Source organism: Cydia splendana, chromosome 8 (assembly GCF_910591565.1).
Source record: "Cydia splendana chromosome 8, ilCydSple1.2, whole genome shotgun sequence".
Lineage (NCBI taxonomy): Eukaryota > Metazoa > Arthropoda > Insecta > Lepidoptera > Tortricidae > Cydia > Cydia splendana.
Genome location: NC_085967.1, coordinates 1,798,639 through 1,815,812, shown reverse-complemented (window position 1 = coordinate 1,815,812; position 17,174 = coordinate 1,798,639). Strand labels below are relative to the sequence as shown.

Genomic DNA, 17,174 nt, shown 5'->3' with positions numbered 1-17,174 from the left:
GTCATGTTATTAATAAATCTGTAGGCTCTAGTTTCGCATACTGTTTTTACCGCGAAACGGAAGAGTTTCGTCAGAAACGTGTCAAAAGTATTCACTGGCCTCAATCGCATCAAAAATTGCATTGTCCTCCCACAACAGGCCACCATAAGCTGCGTTTAACGCGCTAAGCCGATTGAAACACGTCGACATCGAATGCAAGCTCACACTCGTGGGTTTCGACGATTCGGGACGATTTTACCACACCCACCTGTACGGAGATGATAGTCGGACTCACAGACATACCTGTCACATATTTATCAAAAGTGCGACCAAAGTCAGAATGATGTCAAGTGTCAATGGAAATATTCATTTATAAAGTGTATTCATCCCAAATTGTCCTATTATTTCTCGAAGACATTATCACACTTTTTTTCTGGAATTACACAATAATCTGAATATAAAATGTTATTGTATACTTATAGAAACTCACAAAGTATTGAAATCAAACAAATAACCACTGAAAAATATAGTAACTGATAACATTTTCATCGCCTCACCTCAATCACCTCAGAAACATCTGACATTACGATATCTAGATTGTCTATTAATCGTATTGTTGGAATGACACTTTGACGTCACGTTTGTTTACATGATACACGTAAGGATGAATACACTTTACACCAAAATAATATAAGAAAATTGCAGATCTTTATATTTCAAATTCAATGTTTAACTTGGAGGTACGAGTACGATTAGGTATTTTCCCTTTTCCTAGATGTTCTTGAGCGGTTTATTTTATTTTGCTTAAATTACAACTATTGAATATCGCCCGAGGACTTCCATCTTCCAACAAATCCCGTACATAGTCTTTAAATTTTCAGAGAAACTTCTCAAATCTAAATAGAATAATATTATAATAATTCCAAAGTTATGATCAACAAGCAAACAAATTATGTTTCGGACTCAGTTTAGGTATCTTTGGTTCATTTAAAGTTTGTTCTTAAATAATTCCGACCGTGCCAACTTATTTCTAACTCTAAGAAATGCGGAGTTGCACGAAATTGTTTTGTGTTTGAGATAACGCTCAGTTGAAAAAGGTTTATGCGTTTGTTTTTCAGCTGAGTAAAAAAATACATTTTGTTGGGATTATTTATGATGTTTCCACGTATTAATTCACAGTAATATCCATTTTTACTGTTCACCGGTTGTAAAATCATTATCTCAAAAATAAATTTAACCATTGATGGTGCCAATCTATTTTTCGACGCTAAATTGGTTTAAAAAAGAGAAACGAGGATGACCGCTTTTCCGCTGTAATCTTTAAAAAATATTTCATCAGCAGTGATCGTTAATTTTCCAGCAATTTTGGTGCAGCATAGTAAAATAAAGGATTTTCTTCAATGTTTTTCTAGGGAGAGGATTGGTGAAGGTTAATATTACTGTTATTAACCCTAATTATCTATTCCACCTAGAGTAGGGCATACAGATGCTTTTAACCAACAATGCTGCACCAAAATTGCTGGAAAATTAACGATCACTGGTCATCAGGTATTCCAAGAAACAAAAAATTAACACAGACTTTTGTTTAATTCCCAGTCAGCTGGAACCATTAAAATCTGTGGGTTTTAATCATCCTAACCTACCAATTTTTTGTCGACAGGTGAAGTCGAGCGGCTGCTACGCGAGTACCGACAGAACCAGGAGCTAGTGCGGAACATCGGTGCCCACTACTATCAGATCATCTACCCAGTGCAGCTGCGTCATCACGAGAAGATGGGCATTTCCACGCGCGAGGTCAACGCGCAGAAGGTGAGATTGGTCTTATGTTTTACTATCGGTATCTCTAAACTAAAATCATCGCCAAAACCGAAAGGTGTTCTATCTTTGTAGGGATTACGTAGAAAACGGCTCGCCAAGATAATAATCGTTTATAGAAAAGGCCAATAGAAACGTAAATTGTCACGTGATTTTCCGTAGGGTCTATCATCCCCATACCTACATTTTTTCTTTCGTTTGGCTTGGCTTGGCTTTCCGCTCAATGTATGATTGCCATAATGACTCGCAAATAAAGGTTTTGTTATTGTATTTTTTCGTAAATAACATTTTAAATATTGTGGTTTCGTCTTGATCTAGGTAGAAACAATACAATTTAAAACTCTTTAGATCTCTCGCTTTTAGCAGCTTAGCAGAAAACATTTATTCTTGGCATATAAAGTGAAAAACGAGATCAAAGATGGATAAACATAAAGCTATATATCTAATAGTCCCGCCTCATCATGAAAAACTAATTTAGGTCAACCTAAAAAACTCTATGCTTAATAGCACGTTAACTTCAATCCTCAGTTCCTTAATGCTCCTTCGATTTAGCCATTTAAATTTCTGCATGCAATTTCAATAGCAACACCATAAACCTATCTTATTCCTTACGAGTCCCGGGTTCACGAAACTCGTTATGTTCCCTGGCTAGCAAGTAATGGCACCAGTTTCGGTAAAAGTGTTCGTAGCGACGCGATATTTAATGATTAATGTACCACTCGCGGGACAACGCACGGCTCGTAAGGGGCGAACTTTGTTTTCGACGCTGGTACGTGATGAAAGGCTGTATTAAAATTGTTTTTGTGTGACGTTTTTATAAGCTTTATTGTTTCGTGTGACGTTTTTATAAGCTTGATTGTGAGTTGCAAGTATCTTATGAATGAAAATAGATACTAATTTGTTATGTCATCAATCCACGATAATGTACCTCATGTAGTTTGTAGATAAGGTACCTACTTATTCTGTTTTTTTTTTAAACACTTTTGAAATAAACAACGGAGTGCCAGTCTCAATGCAGAGTTTCATGTTCTATACGAAACGGTGGTGGTAGTTTTTTGAAATTTTAAAATCATAAACCATACACTTTGAGGTCTTAACATAAGTTTTCATCATACTTAGATACTGTAAAAGACTAACAAGTAATATTACGATTTACCGCCATATAGTTATTTATTTTAGAATTATTTATATCCGAAACATACGCACGAATTACGGTTTTATTTTAATAGTTAATTTCGTTATATTGTTCTAAATAAAACACAATTCAGTTACATTATTTCTTACTCATCTAAAATTCGCTTGAGAACAAATGTTAATATTTTTAAACCGTTACACTTTATGAAACGAATGTCCAAAACTAATAATGCCCATCTTTCAAACAGCGTAGGTACTTTAAAAGAACAATTTTCGTATCGCTCTAACAGACAATAATAATAGAGGTAATTTACGGAATGCTGCAAAACAAAAAGAAAACGCTATGATTAATAGCACATAGTTCCCAGTGGACAAGTGACGTGTTAGTAACACAAACATAAGAAAAAAGATGTAAGTACCAGTGAGAATATATGGAGTTACGACATTTTAGCCAAGTGCTGTATGTGACATGTTATATGGCCGTACTGTGTCTTGTTTTGGTACACGTGGTAGGCATTTTTTTAAAGTTTTATTGTGTAGGTTACGCTCCTATTTTGTTATGAATTTGGTAACATACATAAAATATTAGTAACTCGCTTTGCAAGTTTTTAAGTGCATTTAAAAACGTTGTCACACTTAAATGATCATGCATGCTCTTTTCTCGATACTTATGCCTACAATTCATAGAGCTATATTTTATTCACAACTATCTTCTTTATTCTATCATGTTAAAAAAAAAAAAACACAAATAGGTCTGAGCGCGGGCAACCCCATTTCCCGCCGAGGTATGTATAGTGCTTTTCTCAAACATGCAATGAAATAAATAAAATAAAAAATCCACGAAACCCAAGTTTTACTTATAGAAAAAACTAAAAGTAAACTACACCCAAAATATAACCAACACGTACCTATATCATTATCACGCGTATGTTTTACACGAGTCGTGTATTTTTACTAACCGTATATTTTCATGTATCTTTGATTTTTTCGCCTTGTATCCGTCTGACTGTTGTTTTCGTCACAATCATAAGTTTACATAGTCTTTCATGTTGATATCATGTTTCACATACATCGTTGCTTTATGCATGGAGTAAATAAGTATAATTTCCACAGTGTTGACGAATTTGTAGTTACATTCATTTAAAATATGCCACAAAACTGTTTCTAATAAACTGTAAGCCATTTTTCTTAGTTACTCAAATAATAAAATTGCCATAAGCAACCATATACATACTTCGTCTTTGACTTGGCGGCAGAGGCAGCAAGTTATTAAAATCAATTCTGCTTACGCTGCCAATTCCAACACCTACGATTACAATTAATATTAATTTCATTATTTCGTCGGAACTCATATTAAAGTCAAAAAATCAACAATGCACCATAAATCCAATAAAACAGAATGAATATTTTTCAACTTTACCTCCATAACAATTTAAAAAATATAACTACGCGTGTTTGAGTAGACCTTTTTACCGCTAACGTTTAGATTAAATATTTTAAATGTTTTTATTTGTGTAGTTAAATTTATAATTTAAAATTATAAAATTATAGAATGTATTATTTATTAAGTTCATGTTGATTTTATACGAATAAAACTGCAAATTATAGCAAACATTGTTTTTTTTTTTTATAGGCATAGTGGCAGAGTGTCATTATACGAACCATAAAGCAAATACTGCCTCTAGTTTTTTTTTATGGATGAATGCCACGATGCTGTGTCACAAATATCTGTGAAATAAAAATTAAAAAAGAGGACTTTGCCGGCCTAGGCCTGCAAGATGTGTATGAAATTCCATTAACGACCTTTTGTCCTAGCCGCACCTGAAACGTCATACTTCGCAGCCTATTATAAGGAACATAACATCAATATTTTATTGCATATTTGAGAAAAAATATTTTTGTGGCGTTCCATGCCTAAGCCACATTTGACTTGTTCCCTAAGTCCTATAGGTTTTGTTATACATTTATAATTGTTTCTCCGTTACTTACCATCCTCTTGTGGTGTAACAGCATCCCGCATTCCTCTCAAAACATCCAGAAGCCAATTAAACTTGGTTGGAAGTTCGATCGACCCAGGTATCGAAGTAATTACGCCCTTTGGATGGATTCTCTTTGGATTAGCATAGATTTGGTTTTAAAAAGTTTTGGGGTGGGTACTTAGTATTCGTGCTTACAAAGAAATCAATGGGGCCGGTAAATTTAACGAATGTAGGTATATTAGCCTAACAACAGCGAGAAAATGCTGCCGGCATCTTTGTTTTCAATATTTGGCCATTTCATGATTTATTTTAGGTTAAAATAGTTTTTTTAGATAGATATATCAATAAGTAATTCAATTTAAATTTTTATTCAACCTTTTAAATATTGTGTTTGTGTGTAAAAATATCATAACGACTAATACATTCATATAAAAGTTTGTAAACCCTTGGAACGACCTTTTAATTTAATTGTATTCATTCGGCATTAGGTATTCTGTCTAAATTCCTTGTTAGGGTCCCGTACCCGCAGTGTGTAAAGTGTGTTAAGCAGAACCTATAGTACTAAAGAAAGTGTTAAGTCTGCTGAATATCTGTTACTTTAATTTGACATAGTTATTGAGGAAATGACACGTTAGAGCAAAATGTCCTCAGACTATACACATGTTATTATAGCCTATAAATTTTTTACCTACCTATAACCTCGTAAGACCCACCATAACCATATAATTATGTAAATTGAAAAGAATTTCATTTGTTTAAAAAAGCGATGAAACAAAAGAAATGTTACTTTATTTGGTTCATGAAAAGTTCAAATTAGATTGCATGAATATGTACATCGTAATGTACATTTAGACTCAGGAGGATAAATAAAACCCAATCGTACACTAATTGTCCAGTTGGACTTTTCTTATCTATTCCAATGCGACTCCTCGTTTAAAATTGTAATGGAATTTAAGACAGACTTCAGACCCAGCCTAATCTAAAAAAGGTTTTAAGCCTACCAAAGCCAATTTCTTTGTGCAAACACGTCAGCATCGGATCAATCGATAATCAACTTTATTACTACAATAATATAAGCCTTAATTGGTTACGCCAGATTGCTGGGTGTGTTTTTGACACGGGGTGAGAGGGGGGCTTGTCGTCTAAAACAAAGGCGTCACCGGGATATTACATGAAAATCGTTTCCTTTTGATGTTGGGGAAATTTCGTTTTTCTAGCGTCTGGTACCTACAGTTATTGCGCTATGGATTGTCTGTTTGCGATATTGCGAAACGTTCATACAACATCAAAGGTTTATAGGAAATGTAAACGTTCGGACGTCGATGTAGGATTGATATTGCATTGTCAGGGAAACGGTTATTGTGATTGTGTTTTTGAATAGGAAAAACGACTGGTGTTTTCCTGATGTTGAAATATGATTTTGGTCTCAAAGTATACATATTTGAGGTTTTTTCCTACACATATAAAGTCTTCAAGCAAGCTTCAATGCTTTCCTTTTACTCACCGTAAAAGAAGGCTCAGCAAATCCTACAATACAAAATTAAATAAATTTTATTGCAAGTATCATTGTCATCGAATTTATTTTAGTGCTTCAAAATAGCTCAACTCAGATCGCCTTTCGAAGGCAAATTTAACTGATTTCATTGAACTATTAGTACACAGTAATGATAGAAAACAGTTGAAGTTATATTTACTGGCAGTACAGCTACGTCAAAATATTTTAAATCGGCCTCTTAAGTCATCATCATCATCATCATCTCAGCCATAAGACGTCCACTGCTGAACATAGGCCTCCTCCTTCTGAACATAGGCCTCCCCCTTAAAAAAAACCGGTTATCTTTGTTAGTAATGACAGATTTTCACCGACAACACTCGTTAATCTCACCTACATACATACTTACCTACGTACATTTTCCGGCATAATCAAACAATATAAATTGTGTTTGTAACAAATTGAACGTTAACAAAAAAAATCATGGCGGCTTCTCCAGGGGGATATGTTTCGGCGCAATCAACGCGACGCCAGGCGTGGTCAAACAGACTATACTCGATTGCGAATCTAAATGTGTTTATATGATGCATATTGCTGTTTATTCTGACGTGTGGGGCATCCGTTTTGTAGATTTTTACAAGGAAAAAGGTAAAACAGAGAGTCGAGTTCGAAATTTAATTAGGTTTTGGAAGTCGTTAATAATAAAATTACGTTTGAAATTTGAATAGATTCAAATTGACTTTCGGTAATTGGTACACATTTTGAAATGAGATAAGATTTGGGACTGTAAAATAAATATTTTCTTGACATTGATTCTTTCATTATCCACTTCTTAACTGTTTAAGGACTGGGTTCCATCCGATTATTCATAAAATTTTACAAACCTCAATAATAGGGAATATTAGGCAAAGCTCTGCGTAGGTGGCACCTTTGTGGCACATACAGTAAACAAACCACATTGACACATCACACGTCACGTCAATCACATGGCCTACCGCGAAACAAGAAAATCGAAATTTCGTTATCTAATCTCTCTATCACTCTTGCATATTCGAGCGATAAAAAGGCAGATAACTAAATTTCGATTTTCGCGTTTACCGGTAGGCCCTTGTTAACAAACCGCCTTGATGCATCAATGTCATATTTTATTGTCTGTGAAAACTTGTCAAAAAACAGTTTAAGGCACAGTATGTATAAGTTAGTCTATGAATTTACTGAGTCGGTAGTGCTGCACTCTGGTGGCAGAACATTGCAGTAATATCCCCTATTAGTAAATGTTTTGAAGTAATAATGACGCCATTCAACTATATCTTAATCAAAACAGGATGGATTGACACAATGTAAAAAAAGTGCGATTTCAATGTAGTGACACTAAAAAGTTTCATACATTCAACAAAACTGCCACAGCTCTAAACAGTTTACAGCTTTCCTTATCTTTCTATATATCGACTTCGTGACTTCACTTCGATTCACAGTGTAACAGAAACCAATCAAGATTTATAGGAGTATATCCTCAAATATACATTTGGTGCAGTGAGATTTGATCGCAATGTATTTGTAGCACCCACGAGTTTGGTATAACATTCTGCTGAATGGGTGTCGTACGTTACCAGTTCAAAAACTCTGTACATTGATATAAGTTAAAACTATTAACATATGAAACTGCTGTTAACACATACAAAATTGTACATATGAATATAAGACATGTATGTATCACACTGAATTTGAATCTTACTGAACAGACAATAAAAAAAATAAAACACTTATTTTTCCTATTTAAATGATTTAGTGGGAAAAAATAATTGATACATATTGAAAAAAGTAAAAATGATGAGTTGTCTTTTAAAAAAATCGTTTCCCTGACAAGTTTACAAAAATAATACTTACCTAACTGTGAGTTAGTGAACCAAACTCATAAGCATACGTGTGCTAACTCGGGGCACGAACACTACAGTGGTGTTTAAGTACTAAGTACGTAAGTTGATGCTCGATATTAGACATGATATTGAACTTCTTTACAGTAATAGAGGATATTCAATTATTCAATGAGTAAATCATAAATTTACATTAATAAACTTTAACTATGTTTATAGTATCCGTGCCCCGAGTTAGCATACGTATGCTCATAAGATACTAATCTCTACCGACATTATCATGAAATAGTTAGCTTTGGTTAGGTTAGCAGCCATTGATAGCCATGCCCCGTATAGGATGCCTGTCCCAGCTTCAATCGAAGTGCCACAACTAATAGCAGCATCGCGTGCGGTCTACCATAAGCAGGGTGTTCCCAACCGTACACAGCTAGTAATTGCTACTCGAAACACATGCTGCTACACAGGATGATCCAATTATTTGCATAGCTTTAGAGCGGAAAGGCGTATGTGAAGCATTTCGTTACAAGCTGACGTTAAGCGCTATTAGGGTTACAAGATGTTTGATGATCGGAATAAACATGGCGGATTTGAATAAAGATTGACTGAGTGACAATCTAAAGTTAAAACTATAATTTAAGTTCTGGACAAAAGCGAGTCGTAATATAATTAAGACGGGGGCTTACGCAGAATTGTAATTTTGAATTGATTTTTTACATATTTCAATTAAGGGCAAATGCCATTATAAAAATCACAAGGAAACTACACTATATTTGCAAGGGCAGACTCCAACCAAAACTAATTAATTTATTAATTTAATTAAATTCAAATGAAATTAGCTGTATCTAAATCTGGCGTCCACTATAAAGTAATTAATTACTCCTTAAAGCTACCAACTCCTTAGTAAAGCTAAAATGTATGCAGAAACTACGCTATGGTAACCAACTCTTGCAATGGGACGAGGATAAGTTAATTCACTAATCTGTAATTGAAACGACCGGCGCTTACCAGAGCGTTTATGTGGTTACCCAACTTTCTGCCGTCTTGGGCTTAGATTAAAGAATACTTACAGATATGCCACTTTTGAAACTGTAGCCTACCATTAAGCTTCGTTAGTTACAAAAATGTAAAAATAAATTAAAGTTATTTCGTTGAATCATTATCACAGCGAACTCACAATGGTCTTAAGTACCATACCACTTAAGTTTTCCAAAAAACGAAACGTCAGAAAAATTCTACCTAACTACCAAACCTGCTCACAAAATTTCACGAGAATTGGTTGAGAAATGCGACCTGTGGAGAACCTCCGGACATACGAAAGCAATTTGCCCAAGCGGATAAGAAAATCTACGCTAGCGCTAGGTCAAAAAGTTCTTGAATTGGCTTGGCCTCCGATTACCAATTTTATTAATGACCATTTTTTCGAGCCAACAGCGTGGTGGGTAAACTATAATTACAAGTTTTAGTTTTATTTCTTTATTGTCATTGTGGCTTGCAGGGGCAAACTGGTAAAACAAATCCTAATGCGAATTGATGGATTTTTCCGTTTTTGTTTTCAGTGGCGCTTCTGCTATAATGGATACAATCTGTGTCTCCGATTAGTTCATCTCCTTGTAAACCGAGTTTCAGTGGCAAAACTTTACCGTGTAAATCGGCTTAAGATTAGAATAGTACTATTTTCAACTGCTCGATTCTAGAAAGTTCGTGGTTATTATTATTGGGAGCGGAGTTTTGATGGCGTTTTCGAGCTACGTTGGCAATGTTCCGTGATTTGGTTTTTATTGGTTACGTACGATTGCGGGAGTAACCCTCTTATTGTCGGATGGAAACGGTTTTGTTTCAAGAAAAGTTTTTTTTTTAAGTTGAAACGTAGACAGAGAGAGGCATTTAGAAAATGTGTATTTCCTGGACAGATCTTAGAATCGATCATTTCACGATATCATTTAATTGCCGGTTGGCCACATCATGAAAAAGTCAAACCTGACCTAAGCGTAATAGGGTACAGCTATTGGCCACTCTTAACAATAAGGCTTCAATTGACTTGCGACTTTCTGATTGGTTAGGAGTGACCAATTATTATGTAGTGGCAAATAACTATAGCAGCCACCCTATCATGAAGTGATCATTTCTACAATGGCATGTGCGTTAATAAGCTTGAACAAATGTATGTTACAATTACTAAATCTTTTTAGAGCTACGTACAAAACTTTGTTCACGGAGCTCTTTTGGGATCAGGATCACTTCGGTCTTGCAAATCGGTTAAATGTGTTTTTTCATCCTGGTTTTAACTAATTTCTGTTTTCCTTTCAGGGACGCGGCTATGGTTCAGACTACCAACAGGGCACACGTTCGCGTGCTAGGGTAAGTTTTACACTAATATGTAATTAGTAATTATATATAATTAAGGTACCTAAGTATAATTATTATACTCTTACACTCTACTATTTTATTTATTTCGGTTTTTAAGTGATGATACTGAATGATACATACTTAGAAGCGTTAATTTGTATTAGATTTGTATTTTACAGTTAGTATTTTTTGTTTGTAGTAGCTTTTTGTTAGTAGCTGTTGAAATTGAAATACATGTCATGATCACTAAAAGTTTCACTTAATAGTTTAGAAGCATTTCCATAAAAAGGAAAATATGTCTATCTAAACAAACTACAAATACCCTAATATAGTTAGCCTACTGAAGTAGCCTATTTAGAGCCGTAAATAGCCAGCCTTTAATCATCCCCCTTAATTAAGGCGATGTTGCCAGCAATCTCAATTTGCTATGTAAAACGGTTACATGCGCCCCTGTGTCGGGGAAAATTGCTCTTTGTTTTTGTCCGTGTACAGTCGACGTCAGATATAATTATAGTCTGGCAAACTAAATTTGTCAGTAAATAAGAAGAAGAAAAAAACTATCTCATACATTTTCTTTTGAGTGCTAATTAGTACTAGCGTAAAACAAAGACAGTATGATCCTCTCTGTCTATGTTTGAAATGAGACAGTCCCTGGCCAATCAATATGTTGCACTTTTGCACCTTCCCTTATAAAAATGTCAAACATGTAAACACATATTTCTCGTCGACTGTACAAAAATCGACCCGAGCAAGTGAATGATTCTAAAACTGAGCAATGAGTGTAACGAGTGGTTAAAAAATAGATTGCGAGTCTTTCAAGGCACGAATGACATTCGATAAAACCACCGACGAAAACCGAATAACTCACTTTATTCAAATTTACAGTTTACCCTATTCAATAATGGTGTTAAAATTTCATGGTTTCAAAAGCCAAGTATCCAAATTACTTAATTTACAATATTAATATACACGGACGACTTTACTTTCCTACCTACTTAAAACTCTTACTTCAAATGCGTATTCTTAACATTAAGTCACGGCACATACATGCTCATATTTAATTGATGTCCCAGTTAACATCGCGGTAGGTACAAATCTTACTGTAATTATTGTAATTAACGTCTACTTGCCAAAACACCACAACTGGTCTTAAAGCTTTTAACGACCTCGTATCAAATTATGACGCAGATTTTATTCCAAACCCGTCCGAGTTGTAAATCCCACCTGGCAACGGCCAAACGTATACGCCACCCTACATACTTCATCTGGCCTCATACGCCCCAGCTGCTTCTAACTAATCACAAACCAAATTCCACTTTAACACCCAGAGAATAGTACTTAGTATTGTTCGTGCGGGCCCACCCGTTTAATATTCGCATAAGGAGAGACTAGTTATACGCTCGAATTAATGTGTCTCCAAAGAAGCAAACACATTTCGTTAGCACACGACCGTTTTGCGATGTCGTCTAATACGTTGGTGGTGCGGATGCACGCTCAGTTATTGAATTTGGCCGGGTTGTAGGGAGCAATATGGCAGGATTCGCTTAGTATTCGAACGCACACTGGCTGTTTAAGCTGTCGCCTCAAGCCTCGTAGCAAGCAATTTCTGGGACACTGTATAGACCAAAGTTATATGCAAATTTGTGCTGTGTACACAAGGCATGATTAGACAATATAGAGTCGATGTAAGGCGAAGATACGTGATCCAACTTTATTAAATAGCGAACGTTTACGATGTTACTTGGGAGGTGGAATATTTTAAAAAAGAAATAGAGCAACACATCTCGTTGCAGAGGTTTATTAAACAAACCGCTCATCGTGTTTTACGCGAGTTCATTAACGTGAGAAAAGTTGCAGAGTTTTCTCACTTGGAAACTGGAGTGCTTTTTTACTTCAACACTTTTCTTCCATTATGAACTAAATATATTCGTCATATAGCAAGAAAATATGGTGGCAACCCCGAAAAGCTCCTTGTCACCGGAAAAGTGGATGGAAAAAGGCCTGGACGTGGCCGCAGTCTAAGGGCCCGATTCGGATTTTGAAATAGACATCTACTAGATATCTTTTAGACGTCACCAAGATACGATAACGATATGTTTAAGATCTAACCTGTCAAATTGGCATTTATGCGATTCTGGAGATACTCTTGAACGATTTCCACAAGATATGACTTAGAGATCCAATTCACATCTAATAGATATCTAACACTATCTGACGTAAAAGTGACACTGGTTGCCCGAATTGAGCTGCAAAAGAGAACTAGATGAAATCTAAACTATAACGTATCCAGAATGGATCTAGTACGTGTCGTCTCTTGTGAATATCTTGAAGTTCGAATACGGCAGTTATACGTTGGCAGGACCTCCGCACCGCTCTTGACTCCACAGTTCACATGGCTCTCCACACCGCCAAAGACAGAAATAGTTGGAGAAAGATCGTGAGAGAGAAAGTGATACAAAAGGGAGGTCACGACCCTCAATATTGAGGAATACGACGCAAGGAGAAGGAGGGAGATACTACTCGCAAAGACATCTATAGATGTCTTAGATTGTATTACCTGATAATGACAATGAAACGCAAAAATCCTTTAAAAATGATTATTATCACAGATTCATCCAACACTACTAAGTCATCACACACTCACGAAGGCCCCGGGGCCCTCCGCGCTGCCCCCGCTTAATTACAGCCTACGTGATCGAGGTCGAACCTTACCCTAATTATTTCAGCCTCTGCGTTTTCCTCTTCTGCAAAAACGGAGGATTCCGTAGTGATAACATGGTGGGAAGTTTTGACACTTGATGTTTTGAAGATCTGTAAGTTTGCCGTACTTTGGAGTTTTTGAAGGGTTTTGGGTGTCATCATTATTTCATAATGTTCAGTAACATGTCGAAATGAGGTACAGATGTAGTGCATACCTCATTATTTTCCATCGTATTTTCTCGGAAACGTTCGTATTTGTCATGCTACTTCAGTCAACCAGTACTAATATTTGTACCTAGACTGACTGAAATAGCAAGACGCACGTTCGTACGTTCTGTAAGTAGGTTTGACGTTAAGGTGGTGCTTTGTGAAGTACACTTCCAAAACATACACATGTACATACAAACATAGACTGATAAAATTATAGTCGATGGCAATTTAATTTATTTTACTGGCTAATATCTATTTTTCTCTGTTCTCGGTGAGCTAAATAAGCTATAAAAAACCACCTCTATCAGCTATGCACAACGGACTCCTAGATAATATTTTTCGATCCTTAAGATAAAATAGAGATTCTAATAGTTACCGATGGACCCCTAAAAAGGGGGAATTCAATCATAGGGCCTGTATGACGTGTATCACGATCAGGCTTCGAGTGCTCTAACATAAGCCATTCACTCGATTTGTATATAATGGAATAACTAATAAAATAATAAGGTTCGACAATTCGATATCGTGATATGAATGGTACGAAATTATCTGTCGTTCCTGCGTTGGACGGGTAAATGTTGTTGATTTGTGGACTCCCGGTGTGCTGGATGAATTGTTTATTTGTAAAATTACGATGGTAATTGTGCCTTTGACAATTTGTGACATCATATAGCATAATATATTTTTCATCTAACTACTAGCGCTTCTATTGAAAATATATATAATACTAGACGGGCCCGCAGCTCCGCTCGCGTAAATGAAATAAAGAGTGTGTCAACCCTGCCAGGGTTCATAACGGTGATAGGGATTTCTTATTTGTACCCGTTATTAGGATAACTTAATACGCAAAATATCTGAAAAAAATTATGTGAGTTGATAAAAGGCAAAATTATACTTTTTCATCTACGTAGTTATTTATTTAAAACTCGTTTCAACATAAAATTATTATTTATTTTTATAAGCCTAATTGCAAAAACGTTCATTAGATTAATTTCCGCCTTAAGACGAATATGGCCGACCACCGCCCATAAATCGCCTTTTGGTACAAATGTACGTACTCCCCATTTCCCTTTCTGAATACTAACATTACTTACTACGGTTATGTGAATCCTGGCCTCCGAGAAAAGACAAAACAAAACACACCATGTTTCTCGGTCTTGCGATAACTCTCGCCAGTCCCCATGGCCGAGGATAAGCAGATCTCGAGCAACTACGTCGTTCCAGCGGTAGGAACCTATGACGTCCAATTGGGCGTCTCCCATTTCGTTGTCCCAAGTACGCTCTCGTCACGGCACGATCCTCTCCCATTCTCTCTAAATGTCCGAGCCAATGTAAGCTTAGCCACTTTTGTCTCTCAGTATTCCGCCAGTATATCGGAAGACATCCTTATTTCTATGGCATCAGAGTTATATTACGATATTTGGCCGACTGCTGACTGTACGTTTGCTTATTTTCACCAGGTCGTTTCGCTCAAAAATATCTGAACATGCACTTAAAAACCTACATTATACCTTGCTATCAACATTAATTGTATTTTTGGCCCATCTCGGCAGCCCGGTCCCCGGACGAATTTGTTTGCCGAAGCTGTGAAAGTAAATCTGAATAACATAACTCAAAAAGAAATTTAAAACAACAAAATACAAATTACTATTGATATTGATAAGTCATTATCAGTCATTATATGGCATGTCACTCGTATGGGCATAAACTAAGGTAAATTAAGGTTGAGGTTGACAACACTTTTTTTTTTACTTCGAGTAAAAAAGGCCGAAATCACTGCATACCAACATAACAAACATAATTTTGGTTATTTGAAGTTCGAAACGAAACCAACCGAGAGTTTCCGAAAATAGCCGATAGTCGTAAAATGAAGAATGTTATGAAAATTTCTTTTGCTTATTGTAAATTAAATACGCATCGAAAGCGATAGTTTTTATGCTCTAGTTATATTCTCATACTTAGATAATAGATTAGAACAGTTTTTTCTTATCATACGTGCGTCGTATTCGAGAAACGTGTCAAAAACTTTTTTAGAAATTTGTAAGGCGCCATCTCGCTTCTTCCCTCGTTTTTTATCCCGTTCTGGTTTTTCAATTTTATATATATGATTCCTTCTACGCTGTGGCGGATATATAAATCGCTCGACGTTTTATCCCGATTTGCAGGTAATTCGCTCCCATCTCGTATTTATAAAGTTTGTTTAGAGAAAGTATTTCAACGTACTGGGAAGTGGGAACGGGATCTCGGTTAGAACGGTAAGGGAACGTTGAAATGGAAACGTTATGTGGATCCAATCGGGATGTTTGTATTGTTGCAGTTTGCGGAGTGGTAATTATAGCTCTGGCGTGGAATGATAAACATAAACATTATTTAATTTTGTAGACATTGTTTGGAGGTTTAACTCACTATTTTATTTAGTAATGTAACATTTAAGTACCCAATAGAAATACGCATACCTAAACGTATTTCTTCAATTTTTTTTTAATTGAGCCCAAAATGATACTTGAAGTGACTGTCAAAAGGACATTCGACGCGAGGGGTATTATAGTTAGTTTTTCTTAATCTTTCATCATATTTATCGTAAATTTTCAGCGTGTTCTCATTATGTAAGTAATGGTGGAAATAAATCCAATGAACATCAGTGGACGAATATAATTGTCGGTGTCTTTTATGAGGTCGTCAAAACTTTAAGTCTTGTAAAAAATTAATACGTAAAATAAAACTCTTCTTCTTCTACATATCTTATAAACAAATATTTATAACTTTGTAACATTATACAAACGGGTCTTCAAGTTTTTTTGTTGAAAAGTACAATGTATTTTTGATGACAGACTTAGTTTTAGCAGTAGGTATATTTTATTACACAAATATTTGCCTGTAATAATAATGATGTGTACGACGTCTAAAATGTTTTCCTTTTCCTCTTTAAAAAGTGCTCGATATGTTAAATCATATGTATAATTGTATATCAGTATTTGCTCGTATATGTCGAGCTATTGTCAAGTGAAAAACGTGACTGACCCTTACAAATACATTCAATATATCTAAATCTCACCAAATTTTGGTATGTAAAAGGTTAACAAAATCCAAACACGTTTAAAAAACCCCAAATCCTGCGGCAAACTGCCGGGACAGGAACCCGTGCTAATACGTCGATTACATTGTGTAACCGAGCGCGAGGCGACCGTTACGCGGACCTCTTTACTGTCCCCGAGTGTAATGCCCTAGAGACCTTTGACAGATTGCTAGATGCACTGACTTGTATATGTCGGCGGCCGATTGTAAAATCAGGCAGATAATGAAATTCCTTTCGTTGGAACGTGAAAATTATTATCTCGTTCCTCGAGTCAACGGAGCCCTGCGGGCAGCCTGCGGGGGGAAGCAACCTAAAGGGGCCCACTGATTATCAGTCCGCCGGACGATATCGGCCTGTCATTTAGAACAAAAAGATGACAGCTCCGAACAACTGACAGGCCGATATCGTCCGGCGGATTGGTAATCAGTGGGCCCCTTAACGATCCTATTTTACCAATCTATTGATTTAATGTGACTCGTCAAAACATTACTCAGGAATTGTATACGGTCAAAACTCTCACAGCTTAACTGTGGAAATGAACTGCCGCCCGCGGTATCTCCGGACCGTTA

General features: G+C 36.0%; 1 protein-coding gene across 11 annotated transcripts in view; it reads left to right on the top strand.

Moving 5' to 3' along the window:
- Positions 1-17,174, top strand: part of LOC134792614 (disintegrin and metalloproteinase domain-containing protein 11) — a 721,926-nt gene that overhangs the window by 425,951 nt on the left and 278,801 nt on the right. For all 11 annotated transcript variants that reach the window (XM_063763848.1, XM_063763854.1, XM_063763849.1 and 8 more), the window contains 2 exons: positions 1,640-1,788; positions 10,581-10,631. In XM_063763848.1, coding sequence (XP_063619918.1) covers positions 1,640-1,788; positions 10,581-10,631 — 200 coding nt within the window. The remainder of the gene's footprint in view (positions 1-1,639; positions 1,789-10,580; positions 10,632-17,174) is intronic.